Here is a 19,311-nt window from a genome sequence, read left to right as displayed (position 1 = left end):
AATCAGAGGGATCAGGTCACAGAAGTCACATACAGCATGATACACAGCTGCCTTAACACCCTGGTGATGCTTCGAGGCATCAGTCCACCCCACTCCCCCCCACAAAGCTGAGGTCAGTGCCAACACCAAGTTCTCCAGGCCCTAAGGCAGCTCAGAGCTTCCCCATAGCTGCCCTGCACTGCCTTGTTAGCAACACCTACCAGATTGTTGTAATGCCACTGCAGTCAACTCCAAAGGCTCCCAGCACATGCCAAGCCTCACATCCCCTCCTTAAATCCAGCTCTGGTCAACTGTGGCCAGATGTAATTACCTACATGAAAGGCTCTCAAAGCTGTCTCTAACAAGAGGATGTATTCATGCCATCAGGCTGGAGTTCCTCCTCCTCTGCTGCTTTCCAGGGCTCGAAAACTTGCCTCGCATTAAGTGGACCAGCAAGAACTTCACCTCATTTCTTGTTATGAAACTTTCCTTTCCCAGGAATGGCAGGAAAAGTCAGGTTTCTCAGTCATCTATCCACAAACAGGAGCAAAGAACATTTTAACAGGATTTGTTCATTTAACTGAATAGCACACAGGGGCTTTATTTGTGTTGGCAAAGGTCTTTGGGGTGAGCAAATGGAGGAGCAAGGGCAGGCCACATGCCCCAAAACACTTCTCAGGGACCAGTAAACACGTCAAGGTCGAGCCCGTGGCCTTACTCAGGCCAGGATGAGCTCCCACAGTCTCAGTATCCTCCCAAAGGGGTTCCCAGCTGCCCCAAATCACCAGGAAGTCACCACCAGCCGGGAGACACAGCACAAGAAGACACCTCAAGTTCCCATCAAGCCTCTTCTCCTAAAATCTGCCAACAAGCGGCAGCTTTGGAGCCTTCCCGGAGCCTCAGGGTCTGACTTGAGGGGGTTCAGACAGCACAAAGCTGTTCTGACACCGCATTTGTGTCCCGACACAGTCTCCAAGCCTGGAGCCCAGATGGTGGTTGTGTGAGCCTTGCCCATGGCGCCCCATCCTCATCTGGTAGTCCAGGATTTTCTCGGGGGGCATCAGGAGGGGACTAGACACAAACCATACTAATTGGATAGACAGAGAGTCCTGCAGTCCTACAAAGCTGCGAGCAGCTGCTCAGAACCTCTTGTGAACCACAAAAATAGTTTCATCTACAGAGAGTGGATTAAACGCCACAAACACCCTTTTCTTCCCTCTGTGCAAAGTGCATTTTCCCCCACTGCAGTCCCAAAACAAAATCCAGCCCCGCAGCTCAAACCAGGAAATTCAGCAAACTTTGAGCATGAACAATAGCAGGAGGATTTTCCAGACCTTCAAGCTTGTTTGGCAAGACCCAGATTATGTAAAGCACTGCTCTGCCATTGTCGGGGAAGCCGTGCCTGGAGCCAGAGCCAGCTGGCACCACACTGCCCACCCGGCACTGCCTGTACCCAGCAAAGGCAGCGGGGCTTGTGCAACACCACAAACTCCTTCCCAGGCACTTCCACTGCAGCAGCCACTGCCTTTCATTTTACACCTCATTGTTATGTGATTAATCATCTTCCCAGGGTCCTGGTTTTCCAGCCCCTTTACCACGGCTGTGCCCAGCGATGTAGGATCCCTTCCATGGTTTAACTAATCCTTGGCTTTTCTGCCAGTTGGGCCACGCCGGAGGGCTGAAGCGCTTGTCCCTGTGCTCACATCCTCTGGGAAAACAATAGGAGAGCCTGGACTCATTCCACATTCAGCACCCAGCTGGAAAAACCCCTGAGGCAGGCAGGGTGGTAGCCGGCATCCATGGTACCTGGCTCCTCGCATGATCCATGTCCCCTGGCAATGGCCTCGCACATGGTCCCGGTGCATTTACCTAATTAAGACTTAATGAAGTGGGGAGATCTATTGTGGGCCTGGCAGGGGAGCAGATGTGCCCTCTGAACCCGGCCACTGCCAAGGAAAGCACACTGCTGTCTACAGGGTGAATCAGCAAGAAAAGCTCAAGCCGGGATGTTCAGCCCTGCAAATTCCAGACCCCGCTGCTTTCTCAGAGCAGGGACGGAAAATGCTCTGGTCATCAGCAGCCTCTAGCGGGGAGAGGTGGGCAGTCGGGGTGGCTGCTTCGGCCAGACCCCAGAGCCCCAGCCAGCCCACCCTGGCTGTCCCCACCAGCTCAGAAGGGGATGGCATGACAAAGTCCCAATGTCCCGGCATGAGAGACCCAAACCATCATGGCCTCATTGGGATAACCGCTGCGTGAGACTGCTCATCCCCTGAGTGCTGGTCCCAGGCTAAATAGGGACAACCAACTACAGCCCCTCCCGATGAATCCCAAGTCAGAGCTCCCACAAATCACTGCATGAAACAAAACTCATAAAAAGGACAACCGAGACATCCCCCTCCTTCCTGGGCAGCTCACCTCCGGGCTAATGGTGGGTAAGTCCACCCCCTTCCCAAATCACACCTCCAACCGCAGCATCCAGCGTGGCAAAGAGCCAATTATGACCCTACACTTCCAGCCATCACAGCCTCGAGCCTCTTCCTGCAGCTGTGAACACAAAGGTGAAACACTGCTGAGCAGAGACAGGACAATTCCTGCCCTCAGGGACAGGGACCACCTGCAGCCTGCCTTGCCCTCCGGGCAATAGCTGGGGAGGGAGCTCAGAAAAACCTTGCTGTATATTAAATCAGTGACATAACTTCAGAGTGCCCTGCTCGGAGAACAGCTGATGTTTTGCCCTCCCGCCGAGAGATCCTCTCCCCACCACTGGCTCCGAAAGGACCGTGCCAGCCTGGGGGGACGCGCGGTGCAGAGCGATGCGGCTGTAGGCAATTCCACCAGCTGCCAGGCTGCGCGTCAGGAAGAGGGAGCCTCATCCCAGCAGTACCGCTGCAGATGAGAAGGCAGTTTCTCTCCTCAGCAGGTTTCAAGCCCTCTTGGAAAGGCCTGAAGTTTCTCCTAAGCGCCAGGAAAAGCGAAGGGAAGGGACAGGGGAGCCCCACATCCACGGAACATGTTGAGCACCACCATGGGAAGCAGTCTGATGCACAGGTCAACTTTTTGCTGCTGCTGACTCGCCGTCACCATCGCCACAGGCAGAAGCAGCGTGTGCCCCACTTTGTGAGAGAAACTGAAGGGCTGCCAGCACATTGAGCTGGAGGAGACCCACATCTACACAGGCCACGGAACTGGGAGAGGAACTGTACTCCTGGTGGGATGCAAATGGCTCCACAAGTTTTAGCTGCCTCCTCCTCAGAGACAGGCATGGTGCAGCTGCACCACCACAGGCACAGTGGGCACGAGCAGGGCAATGGCTCAGAGGAAGGATTAAGCCAAACATGGAACCTTGGTCCCATGTCACCCCAACTCCAGTGCAAGTTACTTCCACGAACTAACAGGGTTACTCTGGCAGAAAGAGGACGCAAAAGAGACCTGACTCTGGCTCTCTTCTACAACTGCATCTGTACCTTCGCTAAGCCTTCGGAAGGGAGCACAGGGATAGGAACGTTCTGGGATGCACCTTGCAAGAACCCAACTTGCTCCCGTGCCCCAGAGCGACTTCTCTCCCAGGAGGCAGCAGAGATTCCCTGCACCACCAGCCTTTCCCATGCTGGCTGTTTGCTGCGGCTCAGCTGTTCCCGCTGCCAGGCAGTGGCAGGGCATGTGCGACAGTGACAGTGCCAGGGGCCAACGCTGCACCCCAAACCTCGGCCCTGCGCACCTCACACAGCCTGACCTCATGGCAGGGCACGTGTGACCGATTATCAGCCCCTGACATTGTCCGACCCCTGGCTCAGCCTCACAGCCCCACCGCAGCCTCTCCTGCTCACACAAACCGCAGAGCAGTTGTTGGCTTTCCCCATGCAGGAGCCTCGGCGTAAGTCAATCCTCCGGCGAGGAGGCGGCTGCCCGTAGCGCCGAGCCAAGGCACACCCCTCCATTGCAACACAGCCCTAAAGATAGTCACTGGCCCCCGCTGTCTCCTGCCACCCAGCCAGCCGCTCGGACCCCGCCAGGGAGCGGGGAAGGCAGCCACCACCGGCACAGCCCACGGCACGGACTAACGAGCAGGCTCACCAGCCTCTCGTCCCACCACGACTGCAGGAGGGCGAAATTCAGGAGAGGAAGAGATTGCAGTAACCGCCAGGCACGCCGCACACGCCTCTGGTTGCAACATCAGCGCAAAGTGTCCCCGTCGAGGAGGGGACGTGAAGACACAGACCCCCCCGCGGGCGTGGGGAAATCGATGGGAGGTTTCAGCGCGGCCACGACCGGCGCCGGGGCAGGGATCGACGGCAGGAGCAGCCCCCGTCGCCCCGCAGCTCGGCCACTGCTGCCGGCTTTGGGAACCGTCCCGGCGGGCGCAGACGGGGTCTCGGGGAGAGACCGCGGCCGTCCCGAAGCCACAGGCTGAGCTGCTGCACCTCGGGCACAGCCCCAGCAACACCGAATGCTCCGAGAACCAGAGCTGGACTCAAATGCCAAAGCGGGAGCTGCCACCTCCCAGGAAGGGACACCAGTGCTGCTGCCGTGACTGTGGGGTGCAGGGGGGACCCCACTCCCCGAGGCTGCACCTGCCTTTTCCCCTCCACTGCACCAGTGGCAACAACAGTACGGGGGGAAACATCCGAGTCCCAGGGTTGGCACTCCCCATGAGGCAGGGCCCCATCCACCTCCTGAGCATGAACCCACTGTGGGCCCGTCAGAGCACCCCAGCCCTCCCACCCCACATCCTCCCCCATAGCCCTACTCAGAGTCCCTAGGACAGCCCTAGTGCATGCCATTCCCCCACACCCAGCCTGACCCTACTGGGGATCCCCCCACTCCAGAGCACCTCTTCCCCATAGGCTTCCTGACAGCGCTGCAGGTGCTCCCCTGGTCTCCCCCAGCCCCCGAACATCCCCCACTTTTCCATAAACCCCCTGCTCCACACCTCAGTCACTGTGGGTCCCCCACATCTAGACTGACACCCCCACCCCCCCCCCCCAAACCCTTAAGCACCCTAAAACACCTCACATCCAGCTTGACCTCTACGGGTGCCCCTGGTTCCCGCAGCCCCAGGTCACCCCACATCCAGCCTGACCCCACCAGACACCCCCTGCCTCACAGCACCCCATGTCCCCTGGTAACCCTCCCCACTCCATAACCAGCCTGAGCCCCCGTATGCCCTCACAGCATCACAACCCCTCCTATGACCCCGCAGCCCACGACCAGACTGACCCACCACGAGTCCCTCTCGGGAGCCCCAAATCCTCCAGAACCTGCCTGACCCCTATATGCCCCAAAGCACCCCAGGACCCCCACAGCACCCCCGCACCCCATAACCTGCCTGACCCCTACAGCCCCCCACCCCCCAAAACCTCCCTCACCCCATAACAGGCCTGACACCCGAGGAGACCCCCACCTCCCCCCATGACCCCCGCCCCCCCCACTCACCGGGGCCGCCACTCCGCTCCGCGCTGCCTCCACCTGCACCGCTGGCCCCGCCCCCTCTGACGTCACCACGCGAACCCCGCCCCACTGCCGCGCCCACTGGCTGCCGCCGCCACCCGTCAGCGCGCGGAGGGGGCGGGGCCGGCGCGCGTCGCTGCAGTGGGCGGGGCCCGCAGGTGACGGGCGGGGGGTGGGGCCGGGAGATTCCTCCCAGCGCCCCGGGACGTCACAGGCCCATAAAAGGAGAAGGTGTTCCCCCACCGGGGTTCCTCCCGCGCCATGGCAGAGCCCCAAATCCCCCCCAAAACCAGCAGCAGCAGGGATTTTGTCGATTTTTTTGCTCACTTTCACCCTTTTCCTAAGTCTTCTTAGGGAAAACCCCGTCCCTGCTGAGGGCTGGAGGAGCCGGGGGTGTCCCCCTCCTGAGCCTACCACAGGGAGGCTGCGCCGTGGCCGGAGCCGGTAACGGCGTCAGGGTCACTGAAGTGCCGCCAAACCCGACCCCATCCCTGGGGCCACGCCCGGGTTATCGGTGCCGCGCAGGCGGCTGCTGCGGAGATAAGGGGGAACAGGGCTTCCCCGAGGACGGGGATGGAGGTGGCGGCAGGATGTAATTCGGCCCCAGCACCAAGGGCCTCTCTGCCCTCTCCGCTGTCCTGGCGGTGGTGGTCCTGCGGGGGCACTGGGTGCCGGGACTGGGCTGAAGTAGGCGGGTGCTAGCCGGGGTCACGCTCAGCAGCCGGGTCCTCCCACATCCCCGTACCCTGCCCTGGGGACGGGGTGTCCCCATGGGGAGGTGCCTGGTGCCATCTAATGGGGACGCTGGCGAGGACCGTCACTGTGTGTCCCCCGCTGCCTCTCCCAGGGCCTTTGCAGCCCCCAGAGATCCACGGGCCGGATCGTGCCCCGAGCTCCGAACCTCAACACCACGCAGCTCGAGCGTGACAGGGGTTTGTTCCCCCGTCACCCACCCCTGCCCGGAAGCCCTAAGCCTTCCCCGGAGAGGATGAAGGTTTGGGAGCAGGAAGAGCCTCTCGCCCCTGCCGCGGTGCCGGGGTGGGAGAGGGGGGAGTCCCTGGCTAATGTGATGAGAGGGGGATGAATCCATAAGCTGTTAAGCCACTGCAAAGCCCCTCGCGTTCTGGCCCTGTTATCACCGACTTCTGCTCACATCTGCTCCCGGGGTTATTTTTAATCGGGTATTAAGGACTTGTGGGTCCTTCCGCAGGCGGAGGGGGGCTCTGCTTGTCCCCCCTCCAAGCAGTGGAGGGAGGAGCTGTGTTTTGTGGGCCGCAGAGATGCCTGTGAAACACTAACATCAATCCTGCTGCTAGTTGGGAAGGGGAAAAGAACCCCCTGCCACCCCCTCCCCTCCAGCACCCAGCCATCAACTCTCTAGAGGGTCCCAGCACTGGTCCCAGCACCCTGGTAGCACTGGGGAAAGGTCAGAGGGGGAACCAGGATGCAGCCTCACACAAGGGGATGAGTTCAGGGATATAAAAAATAAAAGATATTTATTAGCGTTGAGTAAAGTGCAACCTCAGCATGGTTTGAGGCTCAGCAGCCATATGAACAGCAGGAGAGAAGCTCAGAGAGGGGAAACAGCCTGAGCAGGGCTGTGCCAACAGGATACTGGCACTGTACAAAGGCCTTAGAAACAACATCAGAAAAATTATTTACAGTTCAAATCAATTATAGGAGGCTGAAGGCTCACGAGCTGCCACAGGCTGAGAGAAAGAACAGGGCCTGGGATGGGACATGGGCCCTGAGCTAGTGTGTCAGTCTGGAAGTTCAGGGTAGCAGCTGGGGACAGCTAGGACTGTCCCTTGGCATCAGGCTCTGATTTGGGGGAAGAAGATATGGTGAGGTGAAGCCTTGGGGCTGCTGCTCCTGCCTGGCTGGAAGAGGAATTCTTTGTGTTTTCCAATGGTGATAGGCAGGGATCATTTAAGAAACAGGATCAGGTCCTGTACCTGGATGTTTCTGCTAAAAATCAGAAGATTTTTCCACACCTGACAAGACCTTAGCAGTCCCACAGAGCTGCCAAGGTGCTGCTGGACACACCACTGGCACTGGCTACTGGTGGCCTTTCCTGGACCTATGGGCTGGCAATGAGGTGTCTCTAATGGCAGAGAGACTCTGCCAGGTCTGTGGCCAGGAGGGAATCCCACCGCTGGAGATGCCAGTGCCAACAGCTCTCCATGGCACTGCCCCAGTAGCTCCAGAAGGGATCTGCTCCATTTACAAATATGAGAATTTCCCTTGCCAGTGCCTTAAACTCTCCAGGGAGACCAGAGCTGAATGGTGTTCCTCCTGCTTACAAACATCCAGAGCAAAGACTCCAGAGCTGAAACAGCTGCAGCCTCCCTGTGCATGTGTGAGCTAGTGGGGTCCAGTCCCCCTCCCCCCCCCACCCCCAGAGCCATTTCTGACAAGATTAGGAAGAAATTCCTCCCTATGAGGGTGGGGAGGCCCTGGCACAGGTTGCCCAGAGAAGCTGTGGCTGTCCCTGGATCTCTGGAAGTGTCCAAGGCCAGGTTGGACAGGGCTGGGAGCAACCTGGTCTAGTGGAAGGTGTCCGCGTCCACGGCAGGGGGTTGAAATGAGATGAGCTTTAAAGTGCCTTTCAACCCAAACCACTCCATGGTTCCATGAAACGCTCATCAAGCCACTAAAAGCTGCCCAGAGCGGCACCTGCAGGGGACACATCTTGGTCTGGCAGCCTGGTCCATCCCCAGCTCATGCTGGAAGAACTCCAGGGGTCTGAATCAGGAATTGTGCTCTGGGCTGGAGACTGGCTGGAGCCACATGACTTTGATCCACTCTCCCCTCTGGCCAGTGGGAATACGGATCAAGTTTGCAGCTCAAGCCTGTTTCTGGTTCCTTCACTGATCTTTGCACCGCTGTGGGTGGGGGTCAGGGTGCTGGGGCAGCTGGGGCTCTTCCCCCTCGGCTCGTTGGGAAAACAACAGGGACCACTTGTGTGAATGGTGCTGCTGTGGAAGGCACAGCCCCTCACAGAGGGGGAAGAGGCTGCATTGTCCCGGGACACAGCCATGAAAGCACTGCAGAGCCCTCCCGGACACCTCGGAACCGGCAAGACAGGGCTATTGCCGCTCGGTCTTGATGTGGTCTCCGATCATCCGACGGTGATACGTGGCCAGGAAGATGTCGTTGTCTCGGGGGCAGTCGTAGTGGCAGGAGCACATCTTGATGAACATCATCTTCCTCTGGAAAAAGTCCCCCTCGGGGCAGCGGAACTCCACGTCCATGGTGCTGGTCAGGAACGGGGTGCAGCAGCGCCCATCTGAGCAGCCGCCACAGAACCGGGGCCGGTAGGAGTGGGTGCTGGTGCATCCTGAAAACTCAAAGTGGAGGCTCTGGCGCTGCTTTGGGGTCCGCACACACTTCTTCCCCTTCTAGGGAGAGAATGGATGGATTAACATGGACGCGACAGGAAAGATGCACTGAGGCCTGTGCTCTGACCCCATCGCTGGGCAATGGGACACAAGAGGAAGTGGAAGCACAGAGCAAACCCTGTGACCCAGGATCATTCCCAAGGCTGTCCCTGGCATTTGGGATGCTACGTCTCCTCTCCTCCAGCACTGTACCTTGGTTTTCTCCATGGAGAAGCTGCAGGGCCGGACCATGCAGAGCCGCGTCTCCTTCTCCAGGCGGCACTGGGGGTTGTTGTTGGTCACGCGGGCAGAGATGCCCATTCCACAGCTCCGGGAGCACGCGCTCCACTCCGTGGTCTGCACCAGGCAGTTCTCCTGCAGGTTGTTCAGCTCTGGCTTGTGAGCTGGATCCTCCCTGAAAACTGAGCCATGAGGAAGAGACACAAGGCAAGGCTGAGGGCTTTGGACAGAACATGGCAGCTCCACGGCTGCTCCCAACTCAGCCTAACACGTCAGGAACAGCAGCAAAGGTCTGGCCCATCCCATGAGATGCTTGGCCTCTTAGCAGGAAGGGGATGCAGGTGAGCAGGGGCTGTTTCCTACACAGCCCAGCTCCAGCCAGTTCTGCTGTGACACTTCAGGACACAGGAGCCTTCCCATAGCACCATTGAGGTTTCACCTTGTGTTGGGTCTGGCTGAGCTGGAGTTGATGTTCCCAGAGCAGCCGTCCCGGTGCTGTGCTCTGCAGTGGGAGCTGGAAAGATGCTGGTAACACACCGGTGTTTTTGGCTACTGCTGGGCAGGGCTGGTGCAGCATCGGTGCTGTCTCTCCAGCTTCCCCCCCCTCCCCCCCCACCCCCGATCAAGGGGCTGGGAGTGGGGCAAGATCCTGGGAGTGGACAACTGACCCAAATTCACCAAAGGGATATTCCAGACTGTACGATGTCAGCTCAGATATAAAAGCTAAGGAAAGGAGGAGGAAGGGGGTGGGGGGTGGGGCATTCGCTATTTACAGTGTTTGCCTTCTGGTGCAATCACTCCGTGTGCTGAAGCCCTGCTTCTTAGGAAGTGGCTGGACACCACTTGATGATGGGAAGGAAAGAATAAACCTATTTTTTTTTCTCTTTGCTTGTGTACATGCAACTTTCACTGATCTCAACCTACAAGTCACTTTCCATTTATTTTCTCCCCCCTGTCCAGCTGGGAAAGGGAGTGAGAGAGCAGCTGGGTGGGCTGGAGCTGGTGTCCAGCTCTGGAGCTCAATACTTGGTACCCACCCCCACCATGATGATGCACAAACCCACTACCAGCCCCAAACCAGTTGGTGCCCCAATCCACCCCTCTTCCTCAGCAAACAGTTCCCGACCCCATCCCACATGCCCCACTGACCCGCCATGGCCGTTCCAAAGTGATTCTCCTCGCTGCCCTCCTCACACACCCACTCCTCGCAGCACTTGTTGTGGAACTTCACCCTCCGGGGGTTGGGGCACTCTGGGGACGGCAGGCGCAGGTCGTCGGAACAGAGCGGGATGCAGCCGATGGCCCCATCCATGCAGATGCACTGCAGCTTGCACGTGGGCTGGAAGCTCTCCCCGTTGAGGTAGATCTTGCCCAGCAGGTCACATGTTGCACCCTCATGAGCTGGGGGAGGAAGAGGAGGAGAAGGAGGAGTGAGCAGGAGGCTGAAGCCCTCCCTGCCTTGGGGACATGAAGCTCTTGAGGAGGGACAGAGCCCACCCTCCCCTGCTCTGCCATCCCAGTGCTGGATGTCTCATATTTGCCTCCCTGGACCCAAGGCTGTTCCTGACACTGATTTTTCAGAAGTGCTGGTCCTCCCAAAATTCTCTAGAAAAATTTCTTCTCCACTTGGATGAGCTACTAAGTGTGATTTTGTCTTTGGAGCCTGTAAAGAGCCTGTTTCCCTGTCAGAGTTCTTCCCAGCCAGCTCGGAGTTACCGGTCAGTGGTGCTGTGCAAGACACATTCCTGACATGGCACGTGAGCGTGGCTTTGCTCCTCAATATTCCTGAGATACCAAAAGGCAACACTCTTCTAAGAACAGCTGGTTCCCCCATGGCAAATGGTACCTACAAAGGAAAATGACACTTTGGGTTGGTGACCTTTTTGGCCCCTCTGCGATGCACAAATCTCTTCCTCCTTCCAGCCTCAATTTTTTCCAGTTCTCTCCCTTCTGATCTCTGGATCTCTCATCTCCAGACATCCTATCAGTCTCTCCCTCCTTCCCTATAAAACTTTAAATGGGCAAAAAAAGGAAACTCATCAATATCTGACACAGAGCAGCAACCTTTACTCTGCAGGTGCGACAATGCTCCCAAGTAGTTCTTATGACTGCATTAGCCAGAACTTTCCCAGTGGAAGTTTTCCAGCAGAAATCTCTTACCTGATTAAGACAAGGAATGTTTTCAAGAAGAACCAACTGAAGCATTTCACTTTGATATGAAAGATGTCCTTTATGTTCAACCAAAATACTTGTGGGATAGTATCCATAGAGGGAAGAGTTTTGCTCTGGTAATTATTTTAGATACTATAAAGATCAAGGTGAAATATTTTGATAGAATGGAAAGGGAAAGTTTTGACACAGACAGGTGAGTATTCTAAGTAAGTCATGGAAAGTTTTGATATTTTTTTTTTAATATATTGATATACCTATACATACATACATACATATATTTATATATATATATTTTTTTTTTTTTTAAATGTATTTTTTTCTCTCAGCCTGAAATTAAATGTTGAAATCTCAGAGTTGTTCACAGGACAGAAATCCTGATTTTGGACAGTTTTCAGCAGCTGCTGCTTTCTGCAATCCTGAATCTTAAGAAAAAACATTTTAAAAACCCCATGCAAACCTCTATGGGGAAGGATTTTTGGCTGCTTGTGGAGGCTTCCCAGGAAACCTGATCTGTTTTCCCCTTAGTCCTGTTTGCCTGGGGGACACTGTTTCAGACAGAAAGTGTTTGAATCAAACAAGGAGTGAGAATCTCTTTCCATTGCATCCCCATCCCTTGAGGGGACACAAATCTCTGTTCCTATCCAGACCTGCATCTCATCTTGCAACTCTTTTCAATGTCATTGGGATAAAAATACTCCCGTGCTCCAACTTGGACATTTCAAAATCCTCACTTTTTCCATCAAAGTGGAAGCCATCCATCCACCCCCCCTCTACACAACTATTCATACTTACTTTTAAACATTCTCTCCCTGTTTTTCCAGCCTGTGCACTCTCCCATCCCGCTGAGTGGATCATGCTGTTCCCTCTCCTCCCTCTCCCCTCCCTCTGCCATTCCCCAAGGAATAGCAGGCCGCTCCAGGGGTTGACTGTTTTCCAAACTCAATTGCTCTGTTGTGCCTTATTTACCCTCCATGACCTCCCTTTCCCACTGACCTGATCCAATTAAGGCTCCATGACGGCGCCCGTGGAGTGATCCAGCTCTTCATTCCCCGGTTCTGCCTGGCACCACCCACCCCCAAACAAAAGAGCTGCTCCATAAAGCTCTACCAGCTCCCTGCACCTCCTACCAGTGGATGGGGCCTGCAGGTGACGGGTCGGATGGGACTTGGAGCAACCTGGGACAGTGGAAGGTGTCCCTGCCCACAGCAGGGGGTGGCTCAAGAAGAGCTTTAAGATCCCTTCCAAGCTAAACTGTTCCATGATACTCTGATTCTGTCTCAGGCTGGTGCTGGATCATTTCCAGAGACATCCAGTGCTGTGGCCAGACATTTCCCTAAGTGCTCACACCAACCTGCCAGCTCTCAGGTCTTCCTGACTATTTTGAAAAGCTTGAATTTAAGAAAAAAAGGTCAGGTCCTGTCAGAGATGGGGTAGGGGAGTCTTGTTTTTTAACAAAGACCAGGAAGTTGAGGAAATACTTTATTTTCCTCTAGACCAAAATAATTTCTGCTTGCTCTACAAGGAGCTACTAAATTTAAAAAAATAAATCAAAAGTATTTTTCTTTTCTAGCTGAAAAGAGGCATCAAGAGAGAAAGCATTTCCATTACCTGGCTTGGGAATTCTCATGTTCCACACAGACACAATGTGGTGAAGGAGCTGTTCAGCTCTTCCCACCCACACAGTACAGTCAGAAATACACTTTGCCTCTTTCATGGGAGCAGCCAAGTGCAGAACACCCATCCCTGGCACAAGGCAGAGGGATTTGGGGTGGGATATTCCAAGAAAAAGTACTTTCAGTAAGAGATCAGATTGGTGATATTTACCCAAAGGGATAGAGGATGACATCCCTGAGGATGTCACAGGACACATGAGAGTCCCACAGCCCCACTCGCGCCTGGCTGGAGCTGTGGGAAGGCAGCTGTGTGTGTGCCAGGGGATCTGCTGTTCCCAGGGCTGGCACTGATCTCCCAGCATGACACTGGATGAAGCTCCAAGGAAATTCTGATGGGTGTTCTGGGAGGCACCACAGAAAAACCACACAAGGACAGAACCTGCAGCTCTCACCTAAGCAGATCCCACTGCCTCTGTGGATTTTGGAGAAGTCACAGTAGAGTCCCTTGTGATGGTCACAGGGCCTGTGCAAGGAGCAGAGCTCGCCCAGCTGCCGGGCACACACCTTGCAGCAGCCACAGGCATCCCACACGTGGCTGGTACCTGCAGGGCACTGCAGAGGCTGGGAGGGACACTGGCATGGGAATGTGCAGGCCTGTGGTTCTACCTGGAAGGCAAAAAGCCATGGAGAGAATGAGTCTTCCGCAAGGCAGCCGGGCAGGGAGAGGAAAAGCACAGCTCTGCTGCGGGCATAGACACCCCAGAGAGAGTGGGACAGCCCTGCTGCAGGGGGGTGTGTGCAGCTCCCAAAGACTCACAGGACTCATGTTTTCCTCATCCCTATTTCAGCTGGAGCTCAAGGGGAAAAAAGAAAAATGATGCCTCTGGGAAGCAGAGACAAAACAAACAGAACAAGTGGTAGCTCAGAGTCCCCTGCACAGCTCACCCTCCACTTCCCTGGAAGCAATAAAGTAGTAATTATTAACAGCGAGAAACTCCAGCTTTTACACAGGACAGACATCAAAGCCTCTGCAGCAGCGTCAGACCCAGTGGAAGCTGGAAAAGCGATGTGCACAGCAACAGGACCTGCCCAAAGCCAGGCAGTGGGACTGTGGGGATGCTGAAAACCCCAGAAGCTCCCGAGGCCCATTTCGTCCCCTGCATCTCGCACTTTCTTCTTTATCACATGTACCCTCTGCTTTCCATTTTCCAAGGAACACAGCATAACCAACCTTCCTGGGGACCTTGTGACTGCACAGATGCCCCCCTTTGGCAGCATTTCACTGGACAACCCTTGAAACCCACCCCTGGCTTTATGACACTTCAGACACTAAACAGAGACCAGGCTATGGCTGAAGGGTGGGTTACCTGCTCTGGAAAACCCAGATGTGTCCAGCGTCCCAGTCACTGAGCTGATGAATCCCTGTCCTGCATCAGCTCAGAGCAGGAGCACCAGCTCAGCTCTGGCTGTGCCCAGATTTGGGCAAGATGTAACACCCTAACTGTGAACAGTGCAGAATGTGTGGTCTCTAGAGATCCTCTGAAACCTCCTCAGAAACATCAGTGCCAACTCCAGCCTGGTTTTCAGTTCAGATCCTGCCCATCCAAATTCCCCCTTGCCCCACTCCATGCACCACTCCACCACTCTGGACACAGCTCAGCTACCATCCAGGGCTGACACAACCCTCACACATGGATGATGCCACCAAAACACTGCTGTGAGCAGGGTGGAGAGGGAAGCATCCAGTGGGGCAGACCTCTCACAGCTCTGCTGTCACCCCAGGAGAGCAGCAGCTGAGCTGGGAATGGCCTTGAGGGCAGCAGAGAGGGGGACATGCACCTGGAACAGGTCAAAAAATATATCTTGTTATGGCTCTGTTTGCACTTGTCAGATCCCATCCAGCTCTCACTTGTGAAGCAGCTTCCTTGGATACTGTGTTTGTTACCAATCACAGTAGGAAAACTTTTCCAGCTGTTTTGACTGTTGCTCTCACTTTAGCTCATGTGGGGTCAGAAGGTGCCAACTTCTTTGTACAACTGTGTCACCAACACAGCACTTGCGGGACTGGGATTGGGCTAAACCTTCCCTCAAAGTCATGGAATATCCCAGGTCGGGAAGGATCCACAAGGATCATTTAGTCCAACCCCTGGCCCTGCACAGGACACCCCAACAATCCCACTCTGTGCCTTAGAGCATTGTCCAAATGCTGCTGGAGCTCTGGCAGCCTTGGGGCCATGACCATTCCCTGGGGAGCCTGTTCAGTGCCCGACCACCCTCTGGGGGAAGAATCTTTTCCTAATATCCATCTAAACCACTCCTGACACAGCTCCAGTCATTCTCTCAGGTGGTCCCCAGGGGTGAGTCCTCCCAGTCTCCCTGCTCAGCAGGAATCAGCATAATTCTCCTGGATAACTCCTAGCACAAAGTATTTTGGAAACAAGCCTCTCCAGCCTGCAGCTCAGCTTTTCCCCGCTGACTGTCTGGGAGCCACTCACCAGGACCTGGCATGTCACAAGAATCAATTCCCGACTGCTGAAGTGCATTAAAAGAACTAAAAATACAGAAATCTTCCCTACTTTTTTCCATGTAGCTGCCAAGGAACGTGTTATTCAGCCCCAGATGAGCTGGGGTGGGGGGGACGTGAGATCACACAAGAGACAAAGCATTCCTAACACAGGATCTATATTAAGATGCAATCCATGCACTTAAGAAAAAATAATGGTAACAGGCATTTTCCAATGCAGTGTCAGCCACAGGCCATAGAAAGAAACACTCCCAAAATAGCTCTCCTGCTGAAATCCAGACCAAAACAAGCTCTTTTGGGATAACAGAACACAACCGTTTTAAACCCAACTGAGTTGTCCCATCCCCGGAAGTGTCCAAGACCAGGATGGACAGGGCTTGGACCAACCTGGGATAGTGGAAGGCGTCCCTGCCCATGACAGGGGGATGGAACTGGATGGTCTTCAAGATCCCTTCCAACCCAAACCATTCCATGATTCTACAATTCTGTGTGTTTTCTTTCCCACCCTCATTAATCATTGCTGGCACTAGTTATTTCCTTAATAACTCACCCACACAAACCAGTCCACCTGGTTTTACCTTCTGTTCACAGCACCTTCATTTCCTCATTGTATCACAGCTGCTTTTCAGCAGGAGAACATCTAGATTCAGATCTCTTGTGCATCAGAGACCAGCCGGGTGGCCCTGCACCCACCTATGCTGTGCCTCAGCTCCCCCAGGCATCAGCTCAAAAGTCCAATTCATCATGATTTTCAGGACCCTTCTAAATACTCCCAGATGCCCCCACCAGTCGGCTCAGATGTGTCTCCCTCCATTGCCCAGGAGGTGCTGGGGCTCCTGTTTGCTGGTTTTATTGCTGAGCAAAGTCAGCCCGAGCTATTTATAACTCCTGCTGCTCTCCTAGGTCTGGTAGAGGAGGGAATGAGCTGGAATGGGGTTTGGCTCACACACACCCAACAGCCAGAGCACTGAAAGACTGCCTGGCTAGGGAGCCTCTCAAGTTGGGAACAGCTGGGAGAAAGTCAATGTTGAACCGACTTCCTTGAGCCCTCCATTACTGAATTTTCTTTCAGAGAGGCTGAATAGTGGATTATGTTGGTTTTGCGTGGAGCATCCTCCACCCTGCATTCTTTCCAAGGGCTGCTTCTGGTTCTTCTGCCCAAAGAACTGCCCTAAAACTGCCCCAAAGAACTCCCCAAACTGTTCCCAGTAACTGCCAGGATTGGAATTCAGGGCTTTGTTGCAGACCCAAAGGTAACACAAAGCCCAACACTTCCACATAACCTGCCACTGACCTGGGTCCAGAGGGATTCAACTCAGAGAACATTTTGTTTTCTTCCCTCTGCAAGAAAGGGCTGCCCCAAAACTCACTTCTACCTTCACTGGGCATGCTCCTGACTTAAAGTTCACTACAACCTTGACCTGGCTTCTGTTGAGGTTGGCAGAGCATTTCTGTGAACTCTGAGAGCAGCAGAACAGAACCAGTGTCAGAGATCAAGGCTATGGATTTAAGATGGTTCTAAAGCCTGGAATGTTGGCTCTCCCTGCTCCTGGCCTTGCTGACAGCTCTTGCATCCATCACAAACACTGTGTGTGAAGCTGTGGGACTCCCAGGATCCCTGAGTGATGGCCAAGCCATCTCGAAGTGCCAACACTCAGACCAGGGGATTCCCCTGCTCTGCTCCATTCTCCATCTCTAACTCCCCAGATTCATCTGCTCAGCTGACAAGCCAGAACAAGCTCCCTCCCAACTGCCAGCACCAAAACCAGTTACCTGCAGGTAAGAGAACGTGAGAATGTTCTTCCTGTTTCATATTTACATAAAACCTCTTCCCCTGCACCCTCAGGAGAGCACAAGTGCTGTAACATGAGCTCCCACCACTGCAGTAGGTCCATGGTACTGTCAGGATTTCTCATTCCTGACGAATGTCTACAGGAGCCCAGGGAACCAGCTAAGGGAGCCAAACCAAAGAGGATGTTTTAAAATGTGTTTGGGCTCATGACTGCACTCAGAGGGCAGGGAAAGGTGAATTTTGAGCTGAGCTGGGTGTTTGCAAAGAGCTTATGGAGCCATGGGTTAATGCTGCAAGGTAGAAGTGATATAATGAACACCCAGCTGGTTCTTTTAGTGCTCCAAGACTAAGCAGCCAAAACACAGCTGTTCATCCTTCAAACACTGAATTACTGTGGGTAACCCCTGCTTTCTCTCCATCTCAGGCTCTCAAGGCACCTTCCTAAGGCTGCTGCAGCACATTCTACAACAGCTCCTTTGGAGAGACAAGAACCAGTGACCCCCTTCACAGACAGAGCACGGGGATACGGAGACCTGCCCAGGATGAGCCTAAACATAACTCCCAGTTATCCTGGAGCAACTCCCACCTCTGAACAACACAGGAGGCAGATTCAGGAGCAACAGCTCTCATTTCCTGCCTCAATCCACAAAGTATCACAGAATCTTTAAGGTTGGAAAAGACCTCTAAGGTCACTGAATCCAATCTAATGCTCCAAGACAGTCAAAAGTCACGTTTCTGAGGCATTTGGCAGGTTTAGGGAGAATTACCTGTCTCAGAGTGGTAAGCAAGGGTCACAGTGGTGGGATTGACTGTTATTGTTTATATGAGCTACATGGTGCTGCCAAAGCTGAGCCAGCGCAAGAATCAAGACGCCCACCCCAAATGGCAGCAGTTTCCCTTAGATCGCAGACCGGGACATGTTCTTGGCAGGAAAGGGACTGGCACACACTGAGCGCTGCCAGGAGCAATCCAACCAGGAGCTGATTGCCTCTCTCAGCACAACAAGCCCTGCAAGGGGCTCTGTGAACCCAGTTTCACTGATCCAAACGGCACTTACAGGAATTTAATGATGGCACTGACGTTCCTGATACTGCTGGCACGAGAACAGCACACAAATGTCCTAAGAGGAATCAGCTGCTCTCTCAAGAACTTGTATTAACAGGACAACAGGCACAAATCCTGCTCTGGAGAGGCTGCAGTCTAATTTTCCCCTCGGGATCACTGCTTTTGGGAGCATATGGGTGGATTCAGTGACAGCTGGGGAAGGATGGTGATGGTAAGGAACTGGGATACGAGACTGTTACTCTTTGCAATGACATAAAATCAGACTTCCCCTCTCTCTGTTCTCTTCTCCTGCTTCTAGCCCAGGGCCGATTTCTGGCTTCCAGGAGTGGGAGGAAACAAAAGGTATACCCGCGTGCCAGGAGCTCTGAGATCCGTGGATGACACGCGTTACCTGGGGCAGCTCCCACCGTGGTTTAGTTACACGGCACGTTTGCATCGCTCTGCTTCCAGCCCAGCTTCCCTCGGAAATTCGGGAGCAGGTGACAGCCGGGAAAAGTCTCTCAGCCCAAAGCCCTCGCATGCATCGAAGGAAAAAGCTGCAGTGCCCCGGCGGAGCTGCTGTAGGGCCGTACGTACCCAGCCAGGGGCGAGGAGGAGCAGGAACAGGGTCCGGGTCACTGTCCCCAAGTTGCCAGGCATCCCGAGTACTGGGCAGGGGAGGGATCCAGGCTGCCGGCTACTCCCTCCCGCTCCTTCGGAGTTTCCCGTCTCTTTGAAACAAGCTGCACAGGAGCTTCTCCTTAAATATCCTCTGGAAGGGGCGGGCCTTCGCGCTGAGTGACAGGCTGGAACCGAGCCCAAAAGGGTGCAACAAAAAGTGTCCAAATTCCAGGGAGCACGAGTGGATTCCTGCGGCTCCGGCGGTCACGGGGCTGCCACCGCTACCCGCAGCTCGGTTGCTTTCCAAATTGATAAATCAAACTCCAGTAAAAGCAGGATTGTTATTTTTTATTTTTTCCTCTTTCTACTTCCGAGTATGAAGCCTGGCACAGCTTTCCTGACACAGACCCCCTTTCCCTACCTACAGCCGTTCCTTTTCGGCTGCAAGAGATGAGGAGTGATTCAACAGAGATTTGTGGTGTTCAGAGTCTGAGCAGG

The 19,311-nt window shown here is 54.6% G+C and overlaps 2 protein-coding genes across 2 annotated transcripts in view; both read right to left on the bottom strand.

Moving 5' to 3' along the window:
• The window catches only part of EPB41 (erythrocyte membrane protein band 4.1), a 94,680-nt gene extending 89,202 nt beyond the window's left edge, over positions 1-5,478 (bottom strand). The window contains exon 1 of the mRNA XM_032132671.1: positions 5,413-5,478. The gene's annotated coding sequence lies outside the window, so the exon portion shown is untranslated. The remainder of the gene's footprint in view (positions 1-5,412) is intronic.
• Positions 5,479-7,913: 2,435 nt separating this feature from the next.
• Positions 7,914-18,947, bottom strand: LOC116455128 (CCN family member 2-like). The gene is made up of 5 exons (XM_032132597.1): positions 18,790-18,947; positions 13,285-13,498; positions 10,197-10,448; positions 9,021-9,229; positions 7,914-8,828 (listed from the first exon to the last, which is right to left on the bottom strand). Exons 1-5 carry the CDS (start codon positions 18,850-18,852, stop codon positions 8,517-8,519), a joined length of 1,050 nt encoding a protein of 349 aa, XP_031988488.1. The 5' UTR covers positions 18,853-18,947; the 3' UTR covers positions 7,914-8,516.
• Positions 18,948-19,311: the final 364 nt, after the last annotated feature.

The sequence above is a fragment of the Corvus moneduloides genome, chromosome 23 (genome assembly GCF_009650955.1).
Source record: "Corvus moneduloides isolate bCorMon1 chromosome 23, bCorMon1.pri, whole genome shotgun sequence".
In the NCBI taxonomy this organism is placed as follows: domain Eukaryota; kingdom Metazoa; phylum Chordata; class Aves; order Passeriformes; family Corvidae; genus Corvus; species Corvus moneduloides.
Note: the sequence above shows the minus strand (reverse complement) of the source record. Positions and strands in the feature narration are given on the sequence as shown.